General features: G+C 35.0%; 1 protein-coding gene across 3 annotated transcripts in view; it reads right to left on the bottom strand.

Moving 5' to 3' along the window:
• Positions 1-18,749, bottom strand: part of TBL1XR1 (TBL1X receptor 1) — a 168,772-nt gene that overhangs the window by 21,158 nt on the left and 128,865 nt on the right. For 2 of the 3 annotated variants that reach the window (XM_043473692.1, XM_043473693.1), the window contains 8 exons: positions 18,136-18,238; positions 9,188-9,333; positions 6,723-6,945; positions 5,897-6,029; positions 5,403-5,544; positions 2,627-2,690; positions 2,437-2,534; positions 1,200-1,260 (listed from right to left, as the gene is read on the bottom strand). In XM_043473692.1, the coding sequence (XP_043329627.1) occupies positions 1,200-1,260; positions 2,437-2,534; positions 2,627-2,690; positions 5,403-5,544; positions 5,897-6,029; positions 6,723-6,945; positions 9,188-9,333; positions 18,136-18,193 (925 nt within the window). In that variant the 5' untranslated portion in view covers positions 18,194-18,238. The remainder of the gene's footprint in view (positions 1-1,199; positions 1,261-2,436; positions 2,535-2,626; positions 2,691-5,402; positions 5,545-5,896; positions 6,030-6,722; positions 6,946-9,187; positions 9,334-18,135; positions 18,239-18,749) is intronic. The other variant, XM_043473694.1, reaches the window with a different exon arrangement.

Genomic DNA, 18,749 nt, shown 5'->3' with positions numbered 1-18,749 from the left:
AGGACTAGAGGCAAAGGTGGAAAGAGATTAAAACAGGTGAACAGAAACTTATGTGTAAATAAATATTTATTAATGTGATAAGCTTTAATTAAGCTGAATTGTTCAACACAATACTTGCAAAATTATGCCACTCAGATACTACTGAAAAATCATTTTGTGCCTTGTTTGACTTATTGAATCACACCAAATATAGAGAAATACAAAAAAGCAAACTGCCAAAAGCTGTGTATTTCAATTTAAAAGGTAACACTGTGCCGTTGACTGTAAAAAGGGTATGACCAAAGCCTTGAAAACACCAGAACTACTGAACTCGGCCTCCAATTTAAAACTCTTTCCAACCACAACACAATCGTGCATGATGCAATTACATCAGGCAGTACTAAAACTACTCTTCTAAACATGACTAGGGATCTTGTTCCAGTTTGACATCAGTTTCTGTTCTCAGAAACCCCCCTGAAAGGAGGAACAAAGTTCTAAGATGCACAAGAGTGTTGGTGCTAAAATCAAGGTGTCTCTACACATCCAGATGTATGCTCTGCTGCACGGCCATACATCATGGCGAAAGCAGCACACTATTTTGGAGATCAGATTTATCTGATTTAAGTATCAAATTATTTCCTAAAAGAGAAAAATATCTAAAGCACCGAAGTTCCAGCAATATCGGGAAAGCCTTATAATTTTTATTTTAGGTAAGCAAGAGGACTGATTTAGATACATAAATTAAAATAAAACATGACAATACCTAAATTGGTAGGAGTTTATGCAGAATTTTCATATATATGTATTAGTCTTATGTGCTTACTCAAACGGTATCATTTTTATCCCTCGTTTACAGATAGAGAAAATACGGCTCAGAAAGGTTCAGTGACTCTCTCAATCTTGAAGCCTATTAAGTGGAGTGGGATTCACAAGCACACCTAGGCATCCTGGATCAAAAATCTATGTTCTTACCATTAAATATTACTAACTCTAATGGCACCAGGCTGAAAATGCTTTTTTATGGTACATTTCACAGAAAACATATGATGATCCTCTGATGATTAATTATCTGAAAGCCACTGAACATCAACTCCTCAAAGGACTAGTAACAAAACTTACATTTGATAGTTCAAGATTTTAGATGAATTATATGCTATTAAAAGTTTAATTAGGAAAACAAAAGAAAGATCTAAAATTAAATGTAAATTGTGAAGATTTACCTGAATGAAAAGGAAATTGTTGCTTGGCTTCACCAGTATGTGCATCCCAAATAATTGTAGTCTAAGATAGAAAAGAAAAATACGTTGCTAAGAAAAGTTTATCATATATACATAAATTAAATGCCTCATCATATTAAAGCAATATGAAATGTCAGAGTGCATTTAACATTTACTTTTAGTACAATGAGGCTATATTCCACTGGGAGCAGGGAAAGGATGTTTAAATTAAACTGTTAAGCAGTTTAATTCTACCCTGGAGACTTTTCATCAGTCAACTTACTTCAAGTAACAATTATTGGTTGTCTGCAAAGTACCAAACATTGTATTAGATTAAGAAACTCCATTGTAGTAGTGTATTTAATGTCAGGTTTTTATTGCTGTGCAGCTTGAGGAGGCAAATTTTGGTTAATATAATAATCAGTTAATTCTCAATAGTAAGATTTTTAAAGCTCACATTTATAAAGGCAGCTTTAATTCTGACAATAATTAAAACAATGTTTTTTATATTACATCAAAGTATAACAGATACATCTGAATGGATACATTCACAATTCCACTAATACCCTCCCATCACTAATTTTATAACTTTGGGGTCATAAGTATTGTAGAATGGCAGTAACTATTAAGAAGGCTTTCCCCTCCCATTCCTGGCTACCTTCATATTCTTCCTTTTTGCCTACTTCCCTTTTTAACAATATACAAGTAACTATGAGCATATACTTTCCTGTATTATAGAATAATCTTTTCTGGGATGTGTGGTAAAGGAAATAACTTTAAGAAAATAAAGGAGAAATAACAAATGATTTCAACCTATCCATGTTTACCAGCCATGTTAGGTGAAAGCTGGAAAGACCCTGCATTTCTTGCATTTTCAATTAAACATTAGGAGTTCAGCTAACAGACTGACTCCAAGATTTCCCATTAAATACTCCAGAGCCATACTCACTGATGAGATTAACTAAAAACTACAGAAAAGAGATGAAGAGTATCGGATATATGACTTCACTATGGCTCAAATTCCAAAACAATGTAGAGTGGTCACACAGATAAGAATAAAGGGCATCTGCACAGATTTAAGAATGAGCTGACAGAAAATCTAAGAAAGCATTTCTACACCTAACATAAATTCACATGTGAATTTCCCAAATATGAATGTTTTATTATTTATGTGATTAGCAGAGGAGAATATTACTCTCAAGTATACTCTTTAACAAATTAACTTATAGAAGTTAATTACCTTGTCTACTCCAGCACTTAGGATGAAATTTCCTTTCTTATTCCATTTTAATGCAAATATGGGGCCTTTATGTTGCCCCAAAGTGCTAGCAAGGTTACCTAAAATTCAAGAGGAAAAACATTAAAATTACTTTAAGCTTTATAACTTGCATCAACAGTAAAAACAAGTGGGGGAAAAATGCTTTATTTACCATCTTTTGTCCATATTCTGGCAAACCCATCATAAGAACCAGTTGCTAGAAGTGTACCTTCACTCTGTTGGAGAAACACATTTCTTTCAATTATATAACCCAGAAAGGGTATTTAATTTTTATTAGAATATATTATGTTTAATCCCAAGTACAGCAGGTCTGTGACATTCTCTGCTTTAAGACCTTCAGCTTTGCCTATTTGGAAGTGCAAGAAAAGGCCTACAGAACACCCTTCATGCTGTGAAGCTAGCCTTTTGGAAGCGTTCAGTCCGGGCGCAGGCCTCACACCCCAGTCTTGGAAGGGCAGTAACTGCTTGGGAGCAGGATTATCACCGCTCTTACAGGTGCTAAGGTCTACTTACTGTACTCTCACAAAGGCCCAGGACTAAACGTGGGGGTCGGGTGGGGGATTAAAAAGGACATCAAATCTTAATCTTATGATTTAATAAAGGTATTCAATAAAAAGCAAAATCTTCCAAAATGTTTCATTATGATTAGAAGTTTTCATATTGTCCTCTGTCTAAATCTTTTCTGTCTAAACTGTGTGTGTGTTCCAAACAATATTGTTTCAGATGATCATTTTCTTAAATTTCACTACATTAAACATTTCTTTCTTTTGCTAATTTTTTCCCGTACCAATAAAAATAGCAACACACACACACACACACAAGAGTCAGAAAAGAATGTAGGCTGACTTTATAGTTAACGATGTGAGTACAACTGTCCGGAACTACTCTACTATGAGGAGGAATCCTTAACATTTTCTCTAATCTTACAATTTCCTACGGTGCCTTGCCTTGAACAATGGTACAACGGCAGGACTTGCTAAGATCTAACCTACTCTGTGGAAATCCAAGTTTCAGAGTACAGACTATTGCTGAGATGAGTAAACATTACAGGAGAGACAGAATGAAATCCTGCCTTACTCAGTACTTTCTGATGCTTTTCGGTTAGAGAAAATGAAAACAAGATCACCTTTTCAGACCTCTCCAGTCATCTGGCTGTACAGTTAAGTGACAAACAAATGCTGGTTGTAGGCGATGCAGATTCAGTTCTGCTAGGATTTGGAAATCCCCTATAGTTCTATCTAAGGAAGAAGGAGCAATGTTGAAGCTAACAGCACAAGTTTATTTCCAAACTCTGCACAATGCAAAGTTTCCTTTCAACTAATGGTTTTAGACCATGGACCACTAGTAAAGGAGGAGAATAATAAGGAACAGCTATCTCACAGGCTTCTGCTTTAGCCATGGAAATGAGCCATTAAACAACAATAACATTTTCAACTTCTAGGGAAAGACTTAAGTTCATAGCAAGTAATAAATCTTCCAAAAGTCTATACTTTTAAAAGCTTTAACTTGCAGTTCAGAAACACCGAGCTCAACAAATCATTTGTTCACCATCCTTTTCAGTGTAAACTATAAATTTCATTAAGTTAACATGGTCTCTGGGCCAAACAGCCTAAGAAGGCTATAAGGCCTTTGGCCTATGATATAGTAAGGTCCCATTTTAAGAATGGAATTCTTAGTTCTGACCCTACAATCAAATAACACTGTTTAGAATTCTCAACTTTATAGGTGGGAAAGGGTAAATACATTACTGGAAATTTAGAAAAGAACACTAATAAGCCTTACCATGAGTTCTGGAAGAATTTCATAGAAACTAAGAACTTTAGATAGTGTAATCATTTTGAAAGATAGATCTTATTTCTTGGAAAGAGATTTGGAAGATACTTTGAAAAGCCCCACAAAATGTTGTTAAAACAGAGTCCAGAGAAGGAAAAGGATATCCACTTGCTAAGGAAAGGACAGCTGATCTCTAAAATTCTTTGTAACACTGATACAGTCTAAGAAGTTACTAGAACCAGAGTTCGGGGAGTGGGAGGGTGTTGAAAAAAATGAACATAAAGTTACAAGGAAGAAAAAAGACAACATGGAATAAAGGAAAAGATACAGAAACTTTTAAAATGCTAATTTTCCATAAGTTACTTATGGGAATGGTAGCAAAGAAAGCTGTTAATTATAGATTTTAAACTGAAAAGATGAAGCTTTATCAATAGTGAAATCAAATTTTCTGGTAAGTAAAAGTAAACAAAGTTATTGAATTATATATAGAATCAGAGAATTCTAAAAGTCCTACAGATAGAATAAAGCTTGTAATCTAGACTAACAGTTCCTAAAAAGCAGCTGACAATGAAGTTTTCATCAATTAACAGCAAAATGAGAGAAACAAGACTATGTTTCTATTACATAGATTTCTCTTGTACCCCTAACAAAGGACTTAGTAGTTAAGAACTTAATTAATACTGGAATAGATAACCTTTCCCTTCTCCAGGGGAATCTTCCTGACCCAGGAATCGAACTCGGGTCTCCTGCATTTCAGGCAGGTTCTTTACCAACTGAGCTATCAGGGAAGCCCATTAAGAACTTAGTACATGCCTATTATTGGTTTTCATTTGTTATTTAATTTATGTAGGACCATTAATACACTCCTACTTTACATGTGATGAGAATGAAGTACAGAGTGATAGACCACCAGTTGTACAAAGATTCTATAGCTAGATAAACTGAGAGGTTGAAGATGAACCTTGCTTTGACTGCTCAAGGGCCAGTCTTTGGTTTTAACACATTTTGGGTTGGGGACTCCTAGTCTGCTGCCCTTATTAGTGAAATTCAAAAATATCTGAATGAAGAGACATACCCTGCCACCAGTTTGAGGCTCAGAGCGGTTAAGTATGTTCGTTTACCTACATCCTCATGGACGATCCAGGGGTACTCACATTCCAGTCTAGTGATGTCACATCCTTGTTGCTGGGGACGTCTTGCCCTCCTTCTCGTATACAATGTCGAAGGACTAACTGTGTGGAGCCGCTCGTGCTATTTTCACTAAGATTCCATATTCTTGCTGTTGAGTCTCCAGACCTATAAAGTATGCAACATATTTTAAATTTTCACAATATTCTCAAGTATTACAGAATCAAGGCAACAAATTTATATCCTATTATTAATGAGGCAAATACAAACTAGAGTATCAGGCATTTCCATTTCCAGTATTTTTCTCAGTCTCTCCATTTTGGAGATGCCGAAATCACTCCTGAGGGAGTAATTTAAAAACTAACATTACTTTATGAAGAAATAAAGATTTATGGGGCAAAATGACCACAAACAAGCAACAACAAAAACCTGGAAGTGTAAGCAATGTATTTATAAAACATGCACTATTTCAGTAAGATTCTTTTAGAAATCCACTTTAATCTCACTTTGAGAAACATACCCTGATGCCAAGAGATCACTAACGGGGTTCCAGGCACAGATGAAAACTTCAGATTCATGGCCCCGTAACACAACTGCTTTATTAGGAGGGATTTCAACATCCCCATCCACTTCCATCATATCAGTATGATTATCTGCATCATGAGAAATAAATGGAAAATTCCAGTTAGGTAATAATATCACAGCATATTGGAGGAAAAAAGGAATTCTTAACCAGCAGATAGAGTGTAACTTTCTTATTCCACTATGTCAGGTAATATTGAAAATGACTATACAGAATTTATCACATGAAAAATAAATTCCAATCTTTAGTTAAATATGAATATATTTTTTTCAAAAGAGATGTGCATCTAAGTTGTGTGTGCAGAGATGGGGGAGCAGGACTAGAGGAAGACTGTGAAAGGTTAGGCCCAAAAAATGATAAAATAGTTTGAATTAAATATAATCCATGCCAACACTATTCTGAATTTCTGCCAGTAGGGGTTGCTGATATCATTCATATAACATCAAGAGTTGCCTTTATATCTCCATGCCAAGCTTTATTATTTGTTAATAACTACTCTTATAAATTATATTTAGAAATCAAATGCAGATACAAAGTTCACTTAACAATAAAAAAAAATGGTTTCTAAATATTTTTTTAAAAAGAATGAAAATAAGGTCCATGAAAGTAAATCTAGCTTTATGGAGCTTTAGGCATAAAAATCTGAATTGTGCGATACAATTTAGGGGAACCAGTTGGAAAAAAACAAATAGACGGTGTTAGTTCAGCTAAAATGAGGCGTCCCCATAAAGCAGGTTTCTTTTCAATGGAACTTCCGGCTCACTTGCTATAGTGTGCGCTCCGTTCTCCTCCCCGTTTGCCGTGTTTTCTCCATTTTTCGCAGAGCCTTGCTGGTTGGTCGCAGCTGCAGCAGCTGCAGCAGCTGCTGCTTGTTGCTGTGCAAGTTTATCTCTGTAAGCTTGTTGTCTTGTTTGCACTACATCAGGCATTACGGCATCTATCAGTGACAGAGACTCTATTGGTCGACCATCAAACAAGGTACCATCCTGGATTTGAAAAATTGTGAGAAGAAAAATCAAAGGTAACACATTTAGAGCAATCTGTATTCATACAAGTCAACAGCTGAAAATCATCATTCCAAGAAAAAAAAAAACACTTTTAGATAATTTCCTGAGTGCATGTAAGAAAGGAAGGAAGGAATCCGGAGGGAAGAAGGCAACTAAAGGAACCACTGCAAACAGCTGCTCCAATTGTCTTCCTCACCCAATTCTTACCGTTAAGTGTTGCACAGATCAAAGCTGAAATATTGAAAGGAATTAAAAAAAAAAAAAAGTAGGCCTGGAGGGTAAAAAGCCTTTCAATTATATTCCAAAGTTCTGTTAGTCAAAAGTAATGTGGGATAGTTAATACAGTAATAAGACATTTGATGCCACATTTTGGTAAATACTTCTTTAAAACTAAAAACTTTTAAAATAGTTTTGCTGAATGCAAAAATTTTATGTGATTTAATTAAAACATTAAGGCAGAAATAGACATCATTATCAACAGACATTAATATCATACAATCACCTCATTTTACTACTGTTATTGTTTTTAAGTTCTTCTTGCATTTGTTACAATACTGCTTCTGTTTTACGTGTTGTTCTTTTGGCCCAAAAGCAGGTAGATTTTAGCTCCCTGACCAGGGATTGAACCCATGCCGCTCCACTGGAAGGCAGTCTTAATCACTGGAATGCCAGGGAAGTCCCTCATTTTATTACCGTTGAAATATGAGCACAGTAAGATTTAAAGACTTCCACAGGTAGTCTATGACAGCTGGAATCTGTTAACTGGTGCTATTCAAAGCACAATCCAAAGACCAACAGTCCCACCATCACCTGGAAACTTGTTAGAAATGTAGACTCAAAGCTACAGAATCAAAATCTCTAAAGGGCTCAGGAATCTCTGTTTTAACAAGCTTTTGGGGAGAGTCTTGTATGCACAGAAGCATTCGAGAAGTACAGCTACAACTCACAGGCTAGTGTTCTTTAATTTTATCAAGTTGCTATAATTTTCCAAAGCTCCTCTCACTGATATTAGAAAGTTCACAATAAATATGTTCTAAAACAAGCAGGAGAAGAGAGACAGGCACAGGGCAAGTCAGAAATAGAAACAGTGCATATTAGCTGGAAACATGCATAAATGAAGCCTGGCTCACTCAAGCTAGTGAACACGCCCTAAGTGGTGTGATGGGATGCTCCAGGTTACAAAACACGGTGCACCTCTCTAAACTGTCGATTATAAGAGTATTTGAGGAGCTGGAGCAAGTATTTAAACTTAAAAAAAAATATTAAAACCAATATAGATATATTGTGGAGTACTATATTAAATCTAGAAAAAATTTTTTCAGAAAAAATGAGACTTCAACTCTGGCCACTGGGAGAAATTGTTTTATCATTCTCTGCAATAAGTATACTTTGGGAGGCAAAGTGCTAAAAGACAATGAGGACACATTTCATTCAGTATCAGTAGATTTTTCAGTTATAGACATAAGGACATTAAAAAAATAATCAATTTAGTACACTATAATTATAGCAATAAATACTGATGTAGAAACCATGGATGCTTTAGTTTTTAAAATACCTGTAAAAGGAAGGGGACTGTGTTAATCTCTGAAGTGAAAATAAGGTAAAAAGCTCCATATATCACAAATCCTGACCATGTATAAAAATTTTCAGCTATACCAGGGTGTGCAGAATCTTGCTGTATATTTTGGGCTTTGCAGACCATAAGGTCTCTGTCACAACCACTCAATGCTGCCACTGTAGCACAAAAACTAGATAACACGTAAATTAAGGAGTGTGACTATGGCCCAAGCAAACTTTACAGAAACAAGTGACAAGCAGACTTTGGCTCATAGGCCATAATTGACTGACACAAGTTACACTACCTATATCATACAGACTGTAGACAGGAGCTTTCCAAAACCACTTATAACCAAATAACCTAAGATCTAATTTCTCAATCAATTATGGTCTCAGTATTCCACAGCACAATTTTCTTATTGTAAAGAAAAGTATTTCTTACTGTTTCCTTATTAAACCATGTAAAAGGCAATGAGATAGTGGTCCTTATAGTTGAGAGCCATCAGCCTTGCCTGTGTGCCCTGACACCACATTGGGAATAACGCCCTTCAATTTTGTTTACCTGGTGAAGCTGAAGTCAGATAATGAATGGGCAAGCAAGATATCAGATATTTAAGGAAGCATTTAGGAGTAAGACTTAGTACTTGAACTAAGTCTTCCTTACCTCATTAATACTAACTTCTGCCTCTACATACTGTAGACCTTTCTGGATGATAGAAATCAATGCAGCAGGCGGGACGAGGGCACCATTTATGTTAGACTGACTGATATGGCTTTCTATACCAAAGGTGAACGCTGAATGAGAGAATCCTGAAAGCAAAAGAAGAGGTGTAACAATTTATTCTCCAAATGGCAACATTCAGTGTGACACAAAGGAAAGACTTCTGTAATCTTTCAAATCCACATTCCACCCATTTGGAATCCCAGACTGTTAGCTAATGCCAAATATGTTTTTAAACAAAAGAAGTATCAAAATCCAAACACATTAACTTTCATGTATTTTCTTCTTCACTTTAATGATATAACCATAGCACATAACATAATTTTCTTAAACAAATAGTATTAAACTTTAAAGTTGGGAAAAAGCCTTTGTAAGTCATGTGACTCAACTGCTTCACTCAAGATAAATTAAATGACAATTAATATTTCTGTAGTGTATTAAAATTTCTGTATATAAATCATCATACATCTTGTAATTCTATATTTTGTAGGCTATTTTTAAAAACTACTTAGGAAATAAAAAGCAAACTAAAACTAACATAAGGAATGAAAACTGTAATGAAAAATAATTTTCATGCTTAACTTTCATTGTATATATGATTAAGTACTAAAAAAAAGTTACTAATTTTTTGCTACTTAGTAGTAACCCATCTAAAGGGAAGCTTTAGAAAAAGAGCTGGTAAGTGAAAATCCAATCTGTATGTCCATCAACAACTCTTTGATTTTAATTTGAAATACTCAAACCAAAATATTCACATGACAAAAATCTAATTTTAAGTCAATTTAAGTCACTCTTGCTTTTTATGAAAGTCAAGTCCAAATCCAAAAGTAAAATTCTAGTAAACTGACAGACTGAGGGTGGTTAATCTCTTTACCAACATATCCGTCAGAGTTTAACTAGTAACTATCATTAATGTTAAGTAATTCAATTAAATTATACATCTGTACAGAATGTTAAATAAGGTAAATGAACACGGGCTTATTTGGGTCTTGGTTAAACTAACTTAATCCATATAACATGTTGTCAAGCCTGTCTATCCTTAGATGTTTAGTGCTTAGTCCATGTCTGTTTTGTTTTGTCTTGTGCTTTGCACTCTCAGACTCCTTGTGGCACTTATGAACAGTCTATCATAAAATACTGTGGGCTCACAAACAGCATGTGGCTAGAGGCTCTTTTCATTGGTTAACAGAGAGTCATAGTACACCTAAGTTCATTTTCCTTAGGGCTGTCCCTTCCTTACCTCTTTGGGATAGCTAACCGTTTCTGTAACTACCCATAGTGAGAAGTAAGAAAATGCTAGCTTATAAGACTTGAATTTTGACTTCTTGATTTCACCCACAGACAAGATCATTGTTAAAAAAGCATTTATAATCTGCAATTTATCTGAGCTCACAAGGAAGACACAAAAAACACACAAATGAAAAGCGCACTGTTTTGCTCTGTCCCTATCAGGAAACCCAGAACTACTTGAGGATAAGCAGATCCCAGATCACCAGGTTAGGAAACTGAGAAAAAAGACTAGGAAGGATTGGGGAGAAAGGTTATGAGATAATGGCAGTGAAAGCCAGAAGCAGTGAGGTTGGGGACTCCTGTTCTCAATTTCATATCCCTCCCCAAATAAATTCTGCAGTAAATCATAAACAGAAAGGGAAAAAAAGCTAAACAACCAAGTGGCTTGGGGTAGAAGACTTCGAGATAGACGATGTTACTTACAGAGGGCCTATATCATGCACACATATATAATCTTATTACTTTCTCTTCTTAGCAGATGAGAAAACACAACGAAAATAAAGATTTATTCAGGGACCATGGCCATAACCATTGCATTCCCCCTATCCTACTGAACAGTTAGAATAGACTCAAGGATAAAGCTAAGGCAGAGTGAGCTCCTGCATATTAACAAAAAATAAAAGACTGCATCATTATTCTTATTTCATTTCAGGGTATTAGAAAATGGCATCAGTAGCACATGAGACATTAAAACTTTTTATTAATAAGCAAGATACTTTGATTTTCCAAAGCCTTCTAAACTGTAGCAAAGTCTATGACTTCTGTACTCCAATTTCTGAGTACAGTTTAAATAATTATTAATTACATTTAGACCCTACTTAATTAGATGACAAAGTTCAAGATTATGTCCAAGAATATCCTAAGAGCTGCACATAGAACAATGTCAATTTTTAAATGGAATGTTGCCTATGTTCTGAATTTGTTTTGTGAGACCAGGTGCTCTCTGCCATCTTAAGTTATTACATATGCACTTACAATGTTCTCAAATAGCAAGAAAAACAACCCTAAAGTCATCATTAATAGTTTTGGCACTTATCGTTAATATATATCTGCCCTAAAAAAGGTCCATACTTAAAATGCTCTTCTTAAACACATGCTGAATTGAACAATAACTTTTTCTTTTATTTCTAGTTACAGCATTACAAAGCAGCTTAAAATTACGTTCAAAACTACTCTTCCTCTTCCCCTCCCTAAAATAACTTCTTCCTTAGAAAGTTTTCACCTTGCTGTGCTATACCTGAAGGTCATCCTAACTTCCACCTCAGCCCCTGGCATTCCACCATTTGCCAAATCCTATCAACTCCCCCTCTCTGGTCTCTGTCATAGCTTTCCTTTTGTGCCCAAACCTGGATTTTAGTCCCCTTCATCCTTTTCCTGGACGACTGCGGTCATAAGTTCCTTTCCTCTCCTCCCCAGTCAAATACACTTGCAACACTACAGCCAGAAGACTACTTGTAAAACAAAAAATGATCACACCCTCCTTATTTGAGTACTTTCAACAATCCTTTTAGCCTTCATAATCAAGGTCAAACTCTCTAAGTGTGACACATAGGTACTTTTGCAATCTTTACCCTACTCATCTCTCCAGGCTTATCTCCCCAATTCTTCTCAATGCACATTAAACTCAAGTGACTGCAAATTACAACCAAGACCTAGAATATACCGTGCTATCTCATGCCTTTGGGCTTTACCACGCACTTTTCACCTATGTGAATGGAGGGGAAATCCTTCCTTCTGCTGCTCCAGGATTGATATTTCTCTTCTAATCCTCTAATTTGTGTATGTGTAGCATTCTACGGGTTGTGTGTATGTGTATGATTAATACACTGGGATGTCTGAAGATGGGGTTAATGTCTAGTAATCTTTCAATTTTAGGAAACTAGATGTCACCTAATTTTACTAGTGTTCAATAAACATTTGTTAAATCAGAATGCAATTCTACTATAATTTATCTTGGCACATCAGGAAATCTATGAATCCAGAGAAAACATATGACTTAAATCTCTGTTGAAAAACTAAAACTTGAACCAGGGTTATGCCAAAATATATTTGCATTTATCTGTAAATATATATGCAGGCAATACTTTTTCAGGGACAGCTTTTGATCTACATAGTAAAAGGCAAAAGGCATCAACTTACAGTCTGTGAAATGCTTAAGTCTAGTCTGCTTGCCTAATATAGCATCCCTTCTTTCCAGGAGAAAAAGCAAAGCTGATATAAATAATACTTTGTATAAATACTCTACAATCAAGTATTCCACACATTCACTAGAGTGATTAAAATCTGGGAGACAGAAAAAGAAATCCAGAGAGGCGTAAGGCTGAAAACCACAAAGTTCAGTATACAGTAATTCAAGGATATTCAGTGATCAGGACCAGCAGTGGTACGGGGGTCTACGTGCAGTTAATTCTGAGGCCATGCACTGTTCCCGCGTAAGAAATGAGGTCACAAGACAACCATTTTCTACATATTGCTTGTTTCAGGAGTGACCTCTCTTGGGATGATAGGGATGGTTTCCTCAAAAGGAAGTCAAGTCTTCCAGAGTCTGTCAACTCTACTTTGCAAACAGAGGGTATATGAACATGAAAAAGGGCTCTGAACGGGGTGGGGTAGAGGGGGTCGCAAAGCTTAACTACTAACATGACACAGTGCCCTTGTATGGAAGTAAAATCTGATTTATATAAGGTCCTTTTTTAGCATCAGGTCAGAAAAGCCCAGAAAATTATACCCCTGCTTCCATCACCACATACTCTCTTGACCCCAAATCCATCTATCCTATAGACCCAGAATTTTGTTTACTACAAAAAGTTCCATACTTAAATGCATGAAGATTTTAGAAAAGGTAAAAAGAAGTAGAGAAAAAAATGCTACATGGGACCTTGTATGTTGAAAAGTTAGACCTAACACTTATTCAAAAAAAACAAAAAAAAGGAAAGGAAGAAAGGAGTGAAGAAAAAAAATTACAATACCAAAACCCAAATACAACTGTTAAAATGTTTTATTTCCTGTTGTCCAGCACAATACACTGGCTATGCAGTTTTGTGCCCTAATTTTGCCCTTTATACATATATATCTGAATATTTTATATGAATTGTATTTTCTGAAATAATTTTATTATCATAATATTCATCCAATAAATGTACCAGCTAGTAAATTATTCATCCCATGGCTGGACATTTGGATTTTCCAATGTTCACTATTTAAAAAGACCCTTACTTCAAATATCTATGTGTATAGGCTTTTGCCATGTATATGTATGTTTTTTTTCTTTAGGATGGATTCCCTCAAAAGTTGAAGGGGACATCAGCACTTCAAAGGAAGTTCATGACTACCAAATTGCTTTTCAAAAAAACTGTGCAAGTTTATGAAACCATCAGCAATTTACACGTCTCCTTATATGCTTACTACGCTGGTTATTCCTAAAAAAACAAAAAGATTACCATTAAGATTGAACAAGTTCTCTGTTTGGCAACCATTAAAGGACCTTTGTCTTTTAACAAGTATGTCAGTCGGAATGTGTAACAGGAATTTCCTTTATCAGCAAAAAGAAATAGTCATTCAGTTTACAAAAAGAGGAGAAAAAGTGATTTGAAAATATAAAAGTATAGTTAATTATCAGCATTTATGACAACTGCTTGCTATTTATTGTTCATTAGTCATGTGTACAACAACTGTATCAAATTAATGCCACTGCATATTTTATTATAAAACAAAACTATGTACCTACTTGCAGTTTTGTAACTGACCACGTACTCACAAAAACTGAAAGAAAAGACTCATGGTGGACATATCAGATGCTGACCTCTCCTCTCCATTTCTTCATGGTGAAGGCACATTACTCATAGCCATTTAATCTAAACTCCTTCCAGCCTGCTGTTAAAATCTGTTTATAAACGGCACCAGCGGAGGATATGTAAGAAGCAATGTTTATCTAGCCCAGTTACCTTTATCTGAGTCAAGAGAAACTACACTATCATTTAACTGCTGATACTCTCTACTGGCCTTTGGAGGGGTTAATACAAAAAGCAGTAAATGAAAAAGACAAATGAATGGGCTGTTGGGTATTAACACTCTGGCTACTTTGTGCCCACTATGATCATTGTGATCATGTTTAGATTTCCAAAGTAAGTGTGTCTGACGTGTGACCCTATAAACAAATATAACATTTTAAGTAAGCATCATGTAAGAAGTGGTGTGGTGCAAGGCCTATTTCCTGGGAGAAGCAATATCCCTTTGAAAAGAGCAGAAGAGTGAAGTGGGGTGCAGGAGAGACAAGAAGATCTTTCATGAAGCGAATGCTTTAAGCCTACATATATCATCACCTTCTCATAAATGGAGACTATGTGGCAAGATGAATCTCAGTTCTAAAAACATGAGGATTTTTAAAAATAACAGTATTCAGAATCACAATCTAGAAAATTATTCAGTAACAAGGACATATGATTTCTGCATTTTCCAGTTAGTTTTCAATCATAAAATGCAACTGTTTCATGGTGTTCAACACAGGTTCATCCACCAGCTCCTAAAACATGTAATAGATGACAATGAAATCCAGAACCAAGAATTCTCCCCTAAACCAAATACACAATTTAAGCAAAATTTCATCTTATACAAAGCAACAAGAAAAACGAGTGCCACAAAGTTCACAAATAATTGCCTGGAACAATTTCCTTAGAAAAAATAAACAACTACAGGAGAGTCAAGTGACACAGAGGGGGAAGGAGTGAGGGGAGGGGAGAAAATTAAAAGATCCAAACCAGCTTAGCGCTTCTAAAACTAACCCTGCATCAGTTTCTCTTATATACAACCAACTATAATATTAGTATTTATTCTACCTATCATTGCTGGATACGTTATTAGGGTGATCAAATTATTAATGCCCATGGGTAAATGCTAATTAAAGGGAACACACTAAATCAAATAAATCATTAATTGTAGCACTACATGTCAAATCCCAAAAGGAAAAAAAAAAAAAATAACAAATTTTATTCCCCAGGAAATATTTGTTAAATATGAAAAGTCTAGTTCATAACAGCACAAAATGATAATGATCAAAGTAATATGCTCAGGATGAATTTTCCAGAGATATAAATGAGAAAGATATAAGGTTCCAGCACAATAAAACCATACTACAATAAATTTTTCTCTTAATTAGTTTTAACAAATAGGGAAGGATGGCTTATTTCAGACGGAAGTTTATAAAATATTTGAGGCTGAATACCATGCTGTAGTTCCTTTTCAGCAAGTATTACTAACAAATTTTATGAATGAGAAAATGGGAGCTCTGAGAAGTTATGTAACTGGGGGGTGGGGGGCGACTTTTACAGGTAATATTTCCTAGTACTGATAATAGTTGTAATAGGAGACTTACCACACAGTATGAAGTATTTAGGATTAAAACAAGTTAAGTGGTTTTATTCCCTCAGGAGATGGATCCCAAGATACTGTGAATATATAACATCTTTTGTCAAGTTCTAATTATCCTATGTCTAGTACAGATCCATCATTAATTGTGCCTAAGAACCACTTGGAACATCTGTAAAAAGGAAATTCTGGGGCCCATTCCTAGTTCTCTAAATGATTGTGATGCAGGTGGTCAGAGGATCAAACTTCAGAATGCGGGTTATAGGTGGTTCTTAAATTTATTGCCAGCTGCCTTCCTAGAAAAACTGCTGTTAAGTCAAAGTCACCAGTGTAGTCTGATTTTCCCCTATAAATTCATAATGTAAACAGGAAGTTAGCAATTTTATAAAGGGACTGGTGTTCACATTTTAGACATGTGGCTTAACATCATACTTCATCACCAGTACACCGTATATAGTTTTGTAAAGAATACACAAAGCACAACTAAGAACATAGTTAACAATTACATAGGACTTAATATGATAAATATTAGTCTACCATACAAGGTATTTTTTAAAAATATCATTCTTGCTTTATGTTTACTGCAACATAAAATACCTTAAAATATAAAATTTAGAAGCATACTTTGTGAGAACATAAGCAATTTTAAGACTTTTGATAAAATCACTGTACACTTTCATAAATTAACACATTATTATTTTACTGTCCCTTTTACTTGCTGTATTTTCCTGCAGCGACATAAAACATCATCTGTGTTTCTCATCCACTGATCCTTCACACTATTTTTCACTTTAGTGTCTAATGCCTCAAAGCTCTGACTTAACTGGTGGTTGAATTCAAAGGCAGAAAAAAGCAGTTTGTTCTGCCCCAATAACTTCTTTCTGCTATCATCTAAAGTACTACATAACAATATCCAAATGTGAGCGTATGTGCTCCAGTCCCTGGGTCACTACCTTTTCCACTTTATTAATAATCATTAAATCTTAGGCAAAATATTCTACAGATTTTCTCTTTGGATCTGCCAGTTTACCAACTGAAAACAAAACAAAACAAGATCTATTCGTTTCAAAGCTTCATAACAACTTATCCTGCATTCTTGGTTACTTTATTTTCTTCTTTTTCCCTCCAGCCCTTGTTGGATATAATTTTCTCGGCTGTTCCAAGCCAGAGAGGAGTAGTGATGTTGCCTGGGAATCGAAAATTCCCACCTAAGAGAAAAGCTCAGAACTGGAGTGCAGCTGGGAGTATCTCAAAAGTAGACGATCTAAAATCTAAGGCCTTGTTTAAATTATCTGCCTAAGAAAGGACAACTAACTAAACCCTGGAAGAAGAATAACTGGAGTTTCAAATCAAAATTGAAGGCTCAATATCCTACTCTATTCCTTTCACCTCTCCCCCAAAAGTGACTACAAAAATTATCTTTTTATACCAAACTTTACCTTAATTAACATCCCAATAACTTTAAGTTATAATTCCTAAAATTCACACTCCAACATTTTCAACCACCAAATGATTCAATCTCATGTTAACAATCTAACTTTCCATTGCAGTCAATCTTTTCCACCATCTTACCTCCCATCCAACCCGTTTTTCCTCTTCTAGTTTTTATTTTTCCCCCTTAATCCATCCTACATTTTCCCTTGTGATATTCCTTCTTTTTTAGGATAACACCTCTTAATCTGTCTGGAAAACTTGGGAGATCACTGACTAACTTAATATTTATAACAAATAACTTTCAATGATTTATATTTACTAATCAGCTCCTGATGAAATACATTATTAAGATTCAGGTCAAAGATACACTTAATCAACTGGGATGAGACAAAAGCATTATGAAAAAGCAAATTTAGCTTTTGAAATGCTTACTGCAACTAGGACCAGTAACATTAAGCCAAGAATTATGAACATACATTATCAAACTGATGGTATCTGAGAATTTATATGCTCCTACCAACCATTTGCAACAATCTCACTTCATTACAAATTATAAAAATGATCTCTGAACAGTGAAAGCTAAATCACTTGTTACAAATATTTGCCTGAGATGATTCCAACATATTTGAAAGAGTCAGAGAGTTAAACCATGCAGTAACACATAGCTTTAAAACGGCAGTCCAGACATTAAGGAAACATACAAAGTTCAACAGTTTGGACTGGTACAAATTTCAAATGCATAAAAGGTTATTTTGAGGATATTAAAATAATTTGAGGCCTATTTACTTTATGAATGTACTCACCTGACTCTTGCAAGTATCTATATACCAAGAAGTTGACCTCATCACTGCTTATACTCATCTTTATTCCCACTTAAACCATGAGGTCACAACACAGGATATAACCCTAAAAACAAAACAAAGTTAATTAAGTATTTTCTCAATAAAATATTTTTAAACAAAATGTAAACAATGTTGTAAAAACCATTTGATTTTATTAAATATTGTAAAATGAAGGTTTGATATTGCCTAATAATAAATCCTAACAAATAAAGTTACTTCCAATAGTTAGATTATACAACCAAAACACAGCTGGGTCTCTTTTTCTGCAACATATTGGTAAAAAGGATTAAAAATTTACAAAAGGGCCTCCAGTATCATATTTTAATAATTATATCAAATAGCATAAAAAGTTGTTCCTCTTTTCTCCTTAACTGTAAAAAAGAGTGTATTTTAAGGATCAGAAAATTATTTATATAGGAAAAGACTGACTTCAGACTATGGGATCAGGGACCAGCCATCCATGCTGGTTTTGTTTACAAAATTTAGTAGGATTTGAAGCCTCTATTTTCTCAACATCTAATCTGCAATGTTCAAGTTTCAAAAAGCTCTAGGTATGCAAAAGGCAGAGAGGTTGG

Source organism: Cervus canadensis, chromosome 7, assembly GCF_019320065.1.
Source record: "Cervus canadensis isolate Bull #8, Minnesota chromosome 7, ASM1932006v1, whole genome shotgun sequence".
NCBI lineage: Eukaryota > Metazoa > Chordata > Mammalia > Artiodactyla > Cervidae > Cervus > Cervus canadensis.
Note: the sequence above shows the minus strand (reverse complement) of the source record. Positions and strands in the feature narration are given on the sequence as shown.